Source organism: Maniola hyperantus, chromosome 2, assembly GCF_902806685.2.
Source record: "Maniola hyperantus chromosome 2, iAphHyp1.2, whole genome shotgun sequence".
Taxonomy (NCBI): Eukaryota; Metazoa; Arthropoda; class Insecta; order Lepidoptera; family Nymphalidae; genus Maniola; species Maniola hyperantus.
Genome location: NC_048537.1, coordinates 9,115,943 through 9,131,170, shown reverse-complemented (window position 1 = coordinate 9,131,170; position 15,228 = coordinate 9,115,943). Strand labels below are relative to the sequence as shown.

The 15,228-nt window shown below is 37.1% G+C and overlaps 1 protein-coding gene across 1 annotated transcript in view; it reads right to left on the bottom strand.

The window, feature by feature from the left end:
- The window catches only part of tgo (Aryl hydrocarbon receptor nuclear translocator homolog tgo), a 31,334-nt gene that overhangs the window by 13,348 nt on the left and 2,758 nt on the right, over positions 1-15,228 (bottom strand). Inside the window, exons 3-9 of the mRNA XM_069504111.1 lie at positions 13,629-13,709; positions 12,709-12,869; positions 12,173-12,345; positions 11,942-12,089; positions 11,270-11,452; positions 10,838-10,914; positions 264-474 (exon numbers count right to left, since the gene is read on the bottom strand). Coding sequence (XP_069360212.1) covers positions 264-474; positions 10,838-10,914; positions 11,270-11,452; positions 11,942-12,089; positions 12,173-12,345; positions 12,709-12,869; positions 13,629-13,709 — 1,034 coding nt within the window. The remainder of the gene's footprint in view (positions 1-263; positions 475-10,837; positions 10,915-11,269; positions 11,453-11,941; positions 12,090-12,172; positions 12,346-12,708; positions 12,870-13,628; positions 13,710-15,228) is intronic.

Genomic DNA, 15,228 nt, shown 5'->3' with positions numbered 1-15,228 from the left:
TGACGCGACGCACTTAGCGAACACACAAGGCCGTGGCTAGCTTTGGTCGAAATTGTCGCGCGTGCTGCTGCTTCCCAAGGTCCGGGTGGTAGCACTCATAGCAAAGCTTGCCTAGCAGGCCGGCGGGCGGGCAGCACACATTCTGCGCGGCGCGCTGGTCTGCGAACATGAAGCGCCCGTCCACCCAGTGGCGTGCCATGAACTATTCGGCGTCGACGTCACCTGTGTCGAATGTACAAGGCTGGGTTGTATTCACGCGTTACCTTGGTCGAAATTGTCGCGCATATGTTGCTGGTCCTCGGGGTGGTAGAACTCGTAGCACAGCTTGCCCAGCAGGTCGGCGGGCGCGTAGCCCACCACTTGCGCAGCGCGCTGGTCCGCGAACGTGAAGCGCCCATCCACCGAGTGGCGCGATACGAACTCCACGCCGCCGCCGCACAGGCTGCTCTCCGAGCTATTCGGTGTCGACGTCACCTGCGCGGGACACAGTAACGCGTTAGGGAAACGCACCTTCTGCGGGGCATGCACCGTGCGGTCAGACCAGCGAGAGAGCACACTTGTGTATGAAAATAATATTGAGACGAACTCTACACGCTCCGCCTCGCCCAACGCTCAACTAGATTGGGCACTTAGGCCATCCACTCCTATACGGGAAAACATGGGCGATACTTTGTATCTCGCGCATATCTATCAACTTGTACAACCAAAGTACCAAAAAATATGCTTCGACTGATTTTGTAATTCTTTTTTTTTTATTTTATTCAGATACAAGTTAGCCCTTGACTGCAATCTCACCTGGTGGTAAGTGATGATGCAGTCTAAGATGATAGCGGGCTAACCTGTGTGACGTTGTAAATTTTGAACTACTAACTAGCGTTTCGCTTTTAATAAAAATCAATTTTGTTCAAAGTATGTTGGTGCCACCTAGCATCAAGGTGCAGAACTACGCGTGGGTCGATGTTCAGAGTTCATTCGAGCCACAATAGATGGCGTTTGCTTCGTTGTCAATTGTCGTAAAAATAAAACAAAATAATTAAATAAAACCATAATATCATTTGTTTATTGTTAAGTCATTAACAAAACGGTTCTTATAATATATCCTTAGGTTCCGCAAATATTCAAAAATGAATTGGCTTCATGATCAAACTAAATGAGAGCGGCCACACTCGGGTTGCGTCTGGCAACACCGATTGGTGAGATTTAGAATTTTTCTGGAGTCAACATGTGAAGACGAATTTTTTCGTTCCAGGAAAATCTCACTCCTTTTCGCCCATGGCTTCGCCTGGGAAAATACAATAGTTATAAATTTAGTCATCCTAACGTATTTCAATGTTTCATCAATTATGGTGAGTGAAAAATCAAGTAATGTGGATTCGACAAAATGGCGGTTTGGTTAGAGAAAATCCTAATTTCATGATTTCCCTTTCAGTTCCAGTTATTTTTACCTTCCCAAATAAATGAGGATAATGGGTTGTGGGTGGACTCCTGAAAACCATTGGTGGCCAGGAGTTCAATAGGTGAGTTGTGTTTGATCGGGAAAATTCCACGTGTCGAAATTTTCACACAGCACAAATTATAATCTTGTTTTTCTTTGTTACAGGGTTTCCGTTTGCGTTTCCGTTTGCGTTTCCGTTTGCGTTTCCGTTTGCGTTTCCGTTTTTAGTTTTCGGTTTTCCGTTTTTCGCTTTCGTTTTCCGTATTTATTTCTTTTGCACATCCACGTTGGCAACTTAATTCTATGGATAAGACTTGGTGAAAATCTTTGTAATGAAACATTTCGGTTGCGAAGAATCAAGTTAAATCGAGTTTTGGGAGCTTGGCCGATGCCGTCCAGCTACCTTGCAGTCTTCGCACCTACAAGTAAGCAAATGTTTGTATTCTGGAACAGTTTAGTGAACCTTCTTAGTGTATGTGTACAGTAAGAACCCTGTCTTTACTACTGAGCTTTTATTTTGAAACAATTTTATGAATTTTACTGTGTCATTGTCTATTCCATGCCAATGGCATCTTAAATTTAAAACATAGATTTTATGTACTATCTACCTAAGGCATTCTAATGTATCTAAATTAAGTCTTGGCATTAAGCTAGAATAACTAAGCATTATTAGCCATCACTATGTATTAAGCGACCCCGGTAAAAGTTACATTAAAAACAATTTTGCCTAACATCTAGCAAATTTCATTTATAACACCTCATATACATTACAAGGGAGTCGACGGCTAGCTTCTATTCTTTACTAGGTAGATAGATCAAGTAAGTAAATTATTTTTTTCCTCTAATCTTTGTAAGGTGGTAGATTATTCCGTATCCGGGTATATTTCCATTCCGCCCAATTTACCACCCTTACAAATGGCGCCCGAACGTTTTTTTTATATAGTTATTTCAGTATATTTTGAGAAATTTTGTGAATTTTATGAAATGTACTCCGCTGATTGTACAATTTTCTAAGTAGTGACACATTGCAAAGAGCACTAAGCTGTTTTTATGGTTAACTAACTAAATAATAACTAATAGTTAGAAATTTTGTTTGATAGTTTAAGTAATTTTCTGAGTATAGTCCAACATTGGTTTTTTTTTTTCTTATTTAATTAACACATTATAAATGGTGCTTATGCCGTTCAATTATGTTATTTGACTTACCTTGGAGGTGTATAAGTGAATGTTTGCCTTCAGTTTAGTAATAAACATTGCTTAACTGAGTTGTTGTTGGGTATTGCTTTCAATAGTAAGTACATCTTATGTTTGAAAATTCCGGTAACTTAGTATAATTAAAGTTTTGAAACGCTATGTGCTGTTAACTAGTTACACACATACATTTATAAATACTAAGAGTTACAACTTGTGAAACTAAATATATAAACTATATTCAGAGATTACATTAAGTTCAAGTATGAAGTTATGAACAATTTTTTTTGTCAGTGACTTGATACTTCATTATTTTGTTGAAATTTTGTTTAGAGCTGTGTTAAGGTTATGATAAAAGCTACTTCACACACAAAACATGTTAAGTTTAAGTGAATGCTGGTAGTTTAAAGTGACATTTAGAAACAGATTTTGTTGTATTTTAGGTTATGTGTTAAAAGTGTAAAGTAACAGTCATCAAACCATTGCACAATCTCTTTGCTTTTTTTTTAAAAAGATAACATGCTAGTCAGAGTTCATTGCAACTTTGCTGCCTGTTTACTTTTGTAATTGTAAAGGTTGTAACACACTGTGTACTCATAAAGGTGATACTGCACCTTACAATCATTTATTCAATTTTGGGAAGTTTTATTTTGTTATATTTTGTTTACTATAGTAATAATATGTGCTTGTATTATTAACAATATTTTGGAATAGGAACATAATTGATAAAATAGTTAGGATAGACTTAAGAATATTGTTTTTGTTGTGTATTTTGCTTGTGTATATTTAATAGTTTAAATAACTTCTTTTGTGTTTGTGTTTAACCAATTGGTATAAGGCTAAACATAGACAGTTACACAAGCTCGATATTTTGTTAAATGTGTTTTGACTTAACACAATGGAACAGACTTTTGCCCAGTTTCATTCACTTTTGAAGGACGAATTGTGTTATGAGGTATCCATTCGTTCCGAAACTCCAGCACCTACAGTGCTAGGTTTAAAGAAACAGTTAAAACAATTAATTCAGGAAATTCCTTCTGAATCAATTTTAGAGACAGATTTCTCTTCTGAAAGTGAGTTAGGGGTTATTACTAAAAAACTTCAAGACTTAGAAGATTTATTAAAAAAGTGTTCTGACACTAAAGATAGACATGCCCTCTGTAGGTCTAAAGCTTTAGCTTCACATTTGTACTTTAGAATTTTGAGAATACAGTGTTCCGAACTCAGCTTAATAAGTAGGAAGAGTGAATTACATACAAAGTTGCAGAGTTTGATTTCCAGATTAGATGCTGACAATGAGTCGTCTCACGACGAATCACTGGATTCCGAGAGTACCGCCGTTGACTGCACTGGTGATAAAAATGTTGCCAAGTGGAAGTTACATTTCAACGGACAGGGTGATCCGCGCAGTTTCATCGAACGTGTTGAGGAATATAAAAGATCTTATGGCGTTTCAGATGGAAAATTATTTGTTTCTGCATTTCATCTTTTTACAGGCCGAGCATTGTTATGGTACAGAGGCAACAAATGTCAAGTTTCGTCTTGGTCAGAATTGAAAACTTTATTTTTAGAGGAATTTGATGCAGTAGATTATGACTACAGGTTGCTAGGTGAAATTCGAGCAAGAACACAAGGCTCTGAAGAACCTGTGTCTATCTATTTCGCTGTAATGTTTTGCATGTTTTCAAGGTTGTCAACACCACTTTCCGAAGAACAAAAGTTACAAATTTTATTACATAATATTCGCCCTTTTTACTCAGAACAATTAGCTCTTGTTGACATTAAGTCTGTCGCAATGTTGAAGGAAAAGTGTCGCAAACTAGAGGCTGCGAGGCAGCGTTCCGCCTTATTTTCTGAGCCTACTAACAGTAAGGCAACTTTAAGTTCAGAGTTTGCTTACAAACAAGTGACAAAACAGATAAACACACTTTCAGTCACACCTGCACCTAAGGTTGATACAAGTAAAGGCACTGATTTTACGAAAACAAATAAACAACTATGTTACAAGTGCGGCAAGGGTAACCATTCCTTTAAATTTTGCAGGACAGTTCCGAAATTTATTAGATGTTTTTCGTGTGGACGTCAGAACTTTACAGTAAAGACATGTCCAAGTTGTAGTAAAAAGGCGATTAGTAAACCCGCTCCGGACAAAAATTCAAAAAACTAATTAGTAAGAACTGTGCAGAGACACAAGTAAAGAACTTGGTCATTAACAACAAAACATCCCTTTTACCTGACACAGTTCTGTATTCAGTGGATAAACGAGACTTTAGGCCATATTTAAAGGTTTTTGTTGACGGTTTTGAGATTACAGGTTTACTAGATTCCGGTGCTTGCGCGTCAATTTTGGGTAACCAGGCGCACAAGGTTTTTTTGAGATTCGGTTATAAATTGCATAGCAGTATTGATACCACATTTTCAGTGGCAAATGGAGACAAACTTGATTGCATGGGTTATATGTTTATTCCGATTACTTATAATTCCGTAACTCACATAATAAAATTTTTTGTAGTACCCTCTATAATAGCGGATGTTATTTTTGGCTGTGACTTTTGGAAAACATTTCAGTTAGCCCCTGGCATTTTTGATAATTTAGAATTAATTAAGGCACCTTCTCAATTTTACAATATTTGTGCGATTGATAATGAACAAATTCATACCATCACTTCTTTTGAAAACTTATCATCTCAACAGAAAGAATTAGCCCAATCTGTAGTAAATAAATTTTTAGATATTTCTTCAGAGAAAATTGGATTGGGTAGAACAAAATTAATTGAACATGTTATTGACACCGGTGATGCCTTGCCAATAAAAATAAAACAATATCCACTTTCTCCCGAAAAGAAGGAAGCTTTAAGTAAAGAGTTAGATAGGATGCTGGAAATGGACGTAGTTACTCCGAGTGAAAGCCCTTGGAATAACCCAGCAATTTTAGTGAAAAAGGCAAATGGAGACTGGAGATTTTGCCTAGATTGCAGGAAATTAAATTCAGTGACAAAGGGGGATTCATACTCAATACCGTACATTCCACAAATTCTAGATAGCTTGAAAGAGGCAAGGTTTTTATCATCGATTGATTTAAGTTCAAGTTTCTGGCAAATTCCGTTAGCTGACGACTCTCAGGAAAAAACCAGTTTTACAGTTCCTGGTAGAGGGTTATTCAAATTTAAAGTCATGCCGTTTGGCCTATGCGGTGCACCAGCACGACAGCAGAGGTTAATGGACCAGTTATTTAATCAAAATTTTTGTAGTGATATTGAAAATGGAATAGTATTTTGTTATATAGATGATATTGTTATTTGTTCTGCTGATTTTGAAACCCATTTAATTTTATTAAACAGAGTTCTGGATAAACTAAAAATGGCTCAACTATCCATAAATTTTGATAAATGTAATTTTTTTCGAAACTCTTTGAAATATTTAGGGTATATAGTGGATGAATTTGGTTTACGCACAGATCCTGGAAAAGTTGCCGCAGTTTTGAACTTTCCGACCCCAAAAACTGCACAGGAGGTAAAGATTTTCCTAGGCACTTGTTCTTGGTACAGGCGCTTTATTAGGAATTTTTCAACCATCGCTGCACCACTCAATAGACTAACGAGTAAAGGAAAGAACGCACCTAAATTTGAGTGGAGCGAACAGGCAGAGGTAGCATTTAATACATTGAAGAATGCGTTGGTAACCGCACCTGTTCTTGCGGTACCGAATTTTGAAAAACCATTCAAAATACATTGTGATGCTTCTGCATATGGTGTTGGCGGTATGCTGACGCAAGAAACCGATGGTTGCGATCATCCCATTGCGTATGTCAGTAGGAGCCTAAATAAAAACGAAAGGAATTACAGCGCGACGGAACGCGAGGCTCTAGCTGTGATTTTTGCAGTGGAGAAATTTCAGGCTTATTTTGGTTCCAAGCCAGTCACAATTATCACAGACCATGCATCCCTAAAGTGGTTCTTAAATTTAGAAAATCCCTCAGGACGACTCGCCAGATGGGGTTGTAGATTATCACAGTATAATTTTGTTATCGAACATAGGAAGGGTTGTGATAATGTAGTTCCAGATACCTTGTCGAGACTCATACACGTAGATGTAGTTGGTGATCGTAATGATAACTCTAGTCAACAAGTTTTGGTAGATGACTGGTATGACAAAACATTTAATGGCTGTAAAATCAATCCAGCAAATTTTCCGAATTTTTGTATTTTGAACGATAAACTATATCGTTACAGTAAATGTAAATACCAGCTTCTCAGTGAGTTCGACTGGAAAGAGGTAGTCCACAAGAACGACATCCTTAGAATTATGCAACAAAACCATGCAGACGCAACTGCAGGTCATTTTGGTGTGTTCAAAACTCATCGCAGATTATCCCTCAGATATTTTTGGCGTGGTATGTATAAGGACGTGGTTGAGTACGTTAAGAATTGTGATACTTGCTCTGCGTATAAACACACGACATCAGCCACTCCAGGTCTGCTAGGGAAGCCTAAAGTCTGCGAGAGACCTTTTCAGGTCATTTCGGCTGATTTAGTCGGACCTTTGCCTAGGTCTAAATCAGGATTTACATTTCTTTTTGTGGTGACGTGTTGTTTTTCGAAATATACAATGTTGTTTCCGTTACGGCGTGCCACAGGTGCCGCTGTTGTTAAAGCGCTAGAGAATTTTGTATTTTTGAACCATAGTGTTCCAGAGACTGTGATTGTGGACAATGGGTCCCAATTTACAGGATCTGAATTCCGTAATCTCATTAAGCGTTATAATATTCCGAAATTACACTACACACCACTGTACACTCCGCAAGTTAACCTTGTTGAGAGGTACAATAAGGTTGTTATGACTGCTGTAGCCGCTTTTGTGAAAGATAACCACAGGTCCTGGGACGAAAACCTGTACAAGGTCCAGTTCGCCATAAACAGTGCGGTTAATGAATCCACTGGATTCTCCCCGTTCTTCCTTGTCCACGCTAGAGAACCGGTTTTAAATGGTTCCTTCTATAAGGACACGGATAAGGAGTACGAGGCCGGAATTCCAAGGGAGGAATACGCAGGAAAGTTTGGAAATTTGGAGGACATATTTGGTCAGGTTAGGAGAAATTTGTTTCAGGCTCATGCAGAGTATGCAACGCATTACAACTTAAGGCGTAGGTCTGCAAGCTATTCTGTTGGGGATATAGTGTGGAAAAAGACCTATCCACAAAGCGACGCTACAAATTTTTTCGCAGCTAAGCTGGCACCTAAGTATGAAAAGTGCAGGGTTGTCAAGGTTTTGTCACCTTTGGTTTATGAACTAGTTAGAGTAGCTGACAACCACCCAATAGGCACTTGGCATATTAAGGATATTAAGAAGTAGATATTTGCCATTACTTAGTTTGGTCTAAACTGTTTGAATATTTAAGTTATCAATATTCAATTAGGAATTTGAATGAGTGTAGTGATGTTCTGAGTTAACAGTTACATTACCATGGTTCAGTTGAGGAGGAATGTAGTGGATGTATGTAGGGATGAATATGTGATGATTGGAATGCTTGTGGTAGACCAACCGGTTGAGAAAGTAAAAATGCAAATATCGTACTTTGGGGATAACGAAAAGGGGGGGGTTTTGTGTTTTGTTTTCGTTTTCCTTCTAGATAATGGATCATTTCTGTTATTTTTCCGATTCTGTTCCGAGATCTATTTTCTAGGAGAGTTATTTCGTTTTTTTTTTTCTCATATTCCGATTTTGATTCGGTTTTATTTTTCCGAATGGGATAGAGAACGGTTGCCATATCAGATGGACCCGTTCACAACCAGTTTTTCCGTATTTGTTGAGTAACAAATATTAAGATGGTAGTTTAAAAGAGTGAACCACCGTAGGCCTAGACGCATTCTATCAGTCAGCTGAAGAATGATGCCAAGATGTTTCCACTCAAGTGTCTTAGACACCATGAAGTTTTTTTGTATATATTCTTTTTAGAAGTTAGGGTTGTGTAGTTAAGTATAATGTATAAAACCTTACACTGTTTTCAGTATATTTATTTTGTTAGACAATTTTCCTTGTTAGTAGTAGATGTGCGTTCACGCGTAACTTCTGTGTTTTTTTTGTTTGTTTCAGGCAAATTGTTAGTAGTTGTTGGATGACGCTGAGGGCAGCGTGGTTCAACCTGTTGAACCTTTTCGTAGGAGGGGAAGTATTGTGACGTTGTAAATTTTGAACTACTAACTAGCGTTTCGCTTTTAATAAAAATCAATTTTGTTCAAAGTATGTTGGTGCCACCTAGCATCAAGGTGCAGAACTACGCGTGGGTCGATGTTCAGAGTTCATTCGAGCCACAATAGATGGCGTTTGCTTCGTTGTCAATTGTCGTAAAAATAAAACAAAATAATTAAATAAAACCATAATATCATTTGTTTATTGTTAAGTCATTAACAAAACGGTTCTTATAATATATCCTTAGGTTCCGCAAATATTCAAAAATGAATTGGCTTCATGATCAAACTAAATGAGAGCGGCCACACTCGGGTTGCGTCTGGCAACACCGATTGGTGAGATTTAGAATTTTTCTGGAGTCAACATGTGAAGACGAATTTTTTCGTTCCAGGAAAATCTCACTCCTTTTCGCCCATGGCTTCGCCTGGGAAAATACAATAGTTATAAATTTAGTCATCCTAACGTATTTCAATGTTTCATCAATTATGGTGAGTGAAAAATCAAGTAATGTGGATTCGACAAAATGGCGGTTTGGTTAGAGAAAATCCTAATTTCATGATTTCCCTTTCAGTTCCAGTTATTTTTACCTTCCCAAATAAATGAGGATAATGGGTTGTGGGTGGACTCCTGAAAACCATTGGTGGCCAGGAGTTCAATAGGTGAGTTGTGTTTGATCGGGAAAATTCCACGTGTCGAAATTTTCACACAGCACAAATTATAATCTTGTTTTTCTTTGTTACAGGGTTTCCGTTTGCGTTTCCGTTTGCGTTTCCGTTTGCGTTTCCGTTTGCGTTTCCGTTTTTAGTTTTCGGTTTTCCGTTTTTCGCTTTCGTTTTCCGTATTTATTTCTTTTGCACATCCACGTTGGCAACTTAATTCTATGGATAAGACTTGGTGAAAATCTTTGTAATGAAACATTTCGGTTGTGAAGAATCAAGTTAAATCGAGTTTTGGGAGCTTGGCCGATGCCGTCCAGCTACCTTGCAGTCTTCGCACCTACAAGTAAGCAAATGTTTGTATTCTGGAACAGTTTAGTGAACCTTCTTAGTGTATGTGTACAGTAAGAACCCTGTCTTTACTACTGAGCTTTTATTTTGAAACAATTTTATGAATTTTACTGTGTCATTGTCTATTCCATGCCAATGGCATCTTAAATTTAAAACATAGATTTTATGTACTATCTACCTAAGGCATTCTAATGTATCTAAATTAAGTCTTGGCATTAAGCTAGAATAACTAAGCATTATTAGCCATCACTATGTATTAAGCGACCCCGGTAAAAGTTACATTAAAAACAATTTTGCCTAACATCTAGCAAATTTCATTTATAACACCTCATATACATTACAAGGGAGTCGACGGCTAGCTTCTATTCTTTACTAGGTAGATAGATCAAGTAAGTAAATTATTTTTTTCCTCTAATCTTTGTAAGGTGGTAGATTATTCCGTATCCGGGTATATTTCCATTCCGCCCAATTTACCACCCTTACACCTGGAAGGGGTATGGCAGTTTTTATTAAACCCATTCCCCTTTGGTTTCTACACGGCATCGTACCGGAACGCTAAATCGCTTGGCGGCACGGCTTTTTTTCAATGAAAACGAACAAAAATATATTATAGAATCATTACGACAAAAACCCGACCAAGTGCGAGTCAGACTCGCGCACCGAGGGTTCCATACTCGGGTATTTTTTTCGGTTTTTTTTTTGTGATGTAACCACAAATTCACTATAAGGACTACATACCTGCCAAATTTCATGATTCTAGGTCAACGGGAAGTATCCTATAGGTTTTCTTGACAGACACAGACAGATGCACAGACAGACAGACAATGAAGTGATCCTATAAGGGTTTCTTTTTCCTTTTGAGATACAGAACCCTAAAAATAAGATAAGCATATTATAAATGCGAAAGTGTGTTTGTTTGTTGGCCTTCAATCAAGTCGCAACGGAGCAACTGATCACCGTAATTTTTGTAACGTCACACACGCAGACTTTAACTTGTCATCGAACAAAAACATACCTGCAATCTTCCGATAGCGACCAGACAACAGTGTGACGCATGCAGTTCATCCTCCACCGGACGATCCATCTGCATACCTGTAAACAGATCTGATATCCCACAACACATAAAATTGTGCATGTTAATAATAATGAATAGATTTATAACTTTCCTTTGCTGCAAATCTATTGACTTTGAATATGTTAGTGTAGAAGAGAAGGTAATCTAGAACAATAACTAAATAAAGAATAGACAGAGATATTTTTGGTTTAGAATTTGTTACAACTAAATTGATGATGTTAATGGCTATTTAATTTTGTATCACGCTTTTAGATATGTTTTGTATACTTAAAACAAAGTTCAAAAACATTTTGCCTTAGTTATTGTTCTAGTGTTCGAGTTGTATAGTCGAACAACGCTATAATGCGTGGTCAACTCTGGTGGGGCACGAACCTGTCGGCGGCCAGTTCTTGATGTAGCCGGTGCAGTGCACGACGGCGTAGTTGTGTCCGTCGTGCGACGGCCCCAGCGAGTTGCGCGCACGCAGGCGGCCCAGGTGCGCGCTCTCGGCCGTGCCGCCCACGCGCAGGCGGCAGATGAACCCGCGCCGCGACCCCATCACTTGCCGCATCGACGCTGTGTACCAGATGTTCAATCTAAGTGTTACTCTTTGTAAATGTACTAGCTTTTTTCCGCGACATCGTCCATTTGATGTAGCCTATAATACTCGGCAATAATGTAGTTATATAATATTATCAGTGAAAAATTTGTTGTCCGAGTTAGTTGGAGCATTATTCCAGAGATCCCCCTACATCCAAACTTACAAACTTTATCTCCTTATAATAGAGTCAGGCAAATATAAGATATTGATTGATTGATTGACAACACCGGTAAGATTATTCTTCACTCGTGTGCACGCAAAAAATTTTATGCTTGTCAAATTAAAAAAATTGATAAGTAATTTAAAAAAAAAATTAACTAAAACATCATCAATCTATTAAAATGTAACCTAGCTATTGTAACATGTAACATATTAGATGTGCAAATTATGAAAAAAAAATCCTGCTAAAAATTAAAATAAGACATACAAAATACATTTTTAAAAGAAGGTAAATAAATCCTTACACTGATGTCCTTCTTTTTTGACAGTGCCGGTTTTGAGGTCTAAAATACGTCCTGTATTCTGCGGTTCCTGTGTACTGAGCTGCTCTCGTACTTTTTCCACATCGTCAGGATGAACTTGATCGTACAAACACGATGAGTACCATTCTCCCTTAAAATATAGTACAAATTAAAACAAAGACAAAATCAAATATTTGTATGTAAATCAATTTATTAACATGTTCAATATTTTACCTGAGTGTAGTTAAGTACTGGTGCTATACTATCACTGACGTAAATGATACGTCCAGAATCACAACTAACAACAAATAAAAATCCATCAGCTGCTTCGAGAATGAGGTGTTTCAACTCTTGATCAGTTAAAAATGAAGGCTTATATGTACCATCGGTGGATGTGTTTCCAGTACCTATGAAAATAAAGAGGAAATAGAACAAGATCATTCTCCGAAACAAGTGCAAATATGCCACATTTTTGAAAAAAGATGTCTGGTACAGAAATATTTCAGATTTCTAAGTGTAATGTTGTTCTCCTGTTTAACAAATAGTAATATTTAAATATTTTCATACGTTTAAATAAAACTTTATTCTTAGCAGGTGACCTTGATGCAAAGTAAAATATTTACTTTAAGTAAAGTATCTGCAGTTCTAATGGGCCGATTTTGATTAAAAAACCTCAAATATTTGTCTCAGTTTCGTCTCAATCGGTCCAATGTTTTAAGTGTGATGCACAAACGGAAAGATAAAATGTGATTATAGTAAAGATTGGGTACCTCTCAATGCTTTCATATGTGCTACTGCCATTCGCAGTATAGTAAGTTTGTCTGGTTTCCGCGCGAGGGCGGAGCATGTTGGAACCATGTCAGATAGTTCCGTGATATACGCCGTCATCTTGTTCCTTCGGCGGCGTTCAATTTCGCAATGGTTTTCACGACTAACAACAAAACATGATGATAAGAGCAACATGATATAAACGGTGAATATTTCGGTAAAAATTAAAAAATTGATGTCTGTGCTAATTTTATCGTCTTAAAATTTAATTATTACTTTTAGCCCTGTGACAAATTAGCTTGCAGAGTATGTATAACCGAATCGGCACAATAACAATGTGCAAATGTGGTCATTCAAGATGAATATTGTTGTGCTGTGGTTTTAAATTGAACCAATGTTGTAACAAAATATATAGTAAATAAACTATTTAAAGCATGTATTTCTCTACAATTTTTTTGCGATTCTTCATCTCTTATGAACTTCATGAACTTATAGAACTGAGAGATGAGGATCGCAGTTGCCTGCTGGAAGAGATCACTTTGGTGATAAGGTCACTCTTAGTTTTTTATACTTTGACTCTTTATCTGGTAAGCAAATAAAGATCTTCAAAGGTAAAAAGTGAGCGAAGGCTTCGCCTCAATTTGTTTGCTTTCACATGCCATTCAGACTATACGCGCTATAAGTATAAAAGTAGACTATAATAATAAAATTAACATATCTTAAGAAGAATCCTAATTCACCAATAAGGCATCAACTCTGATAGGTCACGTTTTCAATCACAATAAAGTACGAGTATTTACGCAAATTGATGTCAATCTTATGAGAATCGCAAGCTTTCAAGTAGAGGCTAATTAAGTATAGGTATCATTGTTCCACTATAATCAAACGTGGGAAATTCTCTTATCAATGTCAATATACCTACCTTGCAAATCTTTCTTTGTCTTGAATATTATCCTCCTCCATCCTTGTGTATTTCCCACCACTTGCGTCGTCTTCATCGGATCTGGCGAAATAAAAATAAATATTTTGGAAAAAGGGACAGCAACCTGCGTGTCTGGTGTACTCCTGAGTACACAAAAATATTTCAGCAAAAGCCATGGATCGGATATTTCAGCAGCTTTTTTTAACACTAACGCATTATTACAATGGCCATTATTTTGGCGACTTTGAGCACGATGACACCCGCATCGAAAGGAGATCGCCCATGAACGGGCCCTCTTTTGTGTCATCGTGTCAAAACTAAAATTAATTTTTTTTTAAATGTGTTATTTTTTTACGATTATGTTTTTTAACGACTTTTTTTCACTCTATTATTGAAAATATCCACAATTACAGTTAGAATCGTAAACATGCATTTATTTTGAAGAAGTATTAATTAAATATAACCTCAATATCAGCAATATAAAAAATAAGATTTCTTTATAACCAGGGTGAATAAATAGAAATCGTTTGCAGAATATAAAGAGTTAATTATTTGTCTACAAAATAAAATTAGAACCATGGTGACATAACAATTATATTAGGGGGGGCCCAAAGCTCCTAAGAAAATGGGCAATCTCTTTTCCGGCCGGAATACACGGACACGGACAGCACGGCGCTAGTTTGGTGGGGTGTTTCAGAGCAGTTAAAATCCCAAAGTCCTGCCTTACTGTGTAGAAACGGAAACGGAGTTTGTATGTACTTATAATACATATGCACATTATTCATCATAGTATTATATGCAAAGCGATTCCGAGCCGACAAGAAAAATGGACACTACGTCGACTGCCAGACGTCCTTAAACTTTAAGGGCGTCTGGCAAGTGCTTGCGAGGACACAGAGTCTGGCAATGCAACACGTGATTTCCAATACTATTCTGAAGAAAATATGAAAATAGACTTTATACTTTTACTTAGGATTTATAACACCTTTGTTACCTACCGGTTCAAAGCCATCATGATCAAAACTTCATAGTCGCTGATCATTCCTCCATGTGTTAGGGACAATAAGCAGAGAAACTTTCAGCTTTTATAAAATAACGAAAGTCTGGCACGCGCTGGCTAATGACTGACTGGCCCTCTCTATTACTTCATGTAAAGGAGATCGCCCGTGAACGGGCCCTCTTTTGTGGCGTCGTGTCAAAACTTAAATTTTTTTTTTTTTAAATGTGTTATTTTTTTACGATTATGTTTTATAACGACTTTTTTGCACTCTATTATTTAAAATATCCACAATTACAGTTAGAATCGTAAACATGCATTTATTTTGAAGAAGTATTAATTAAATGTAACCTCAATATCAGCAATATAAAAAATAAGATTTCTTTATAACCAGGGTGAATAAATAGAAATCGTTTGCAGAATATAAAGAGTTAATTATTTGTCTACAAAATAAAATTAAAACCATGGTGACACAACAATTATATTAGGGGGGGCCCAAAGCTCCTAAGAAAATGGGAAATCTCTTTTATTCATTTTTATTTTGTACTTTTATTTTACTTTATATTTTTTATCCTTTTGTGTGTTATGTGAGCTAAACTTTTT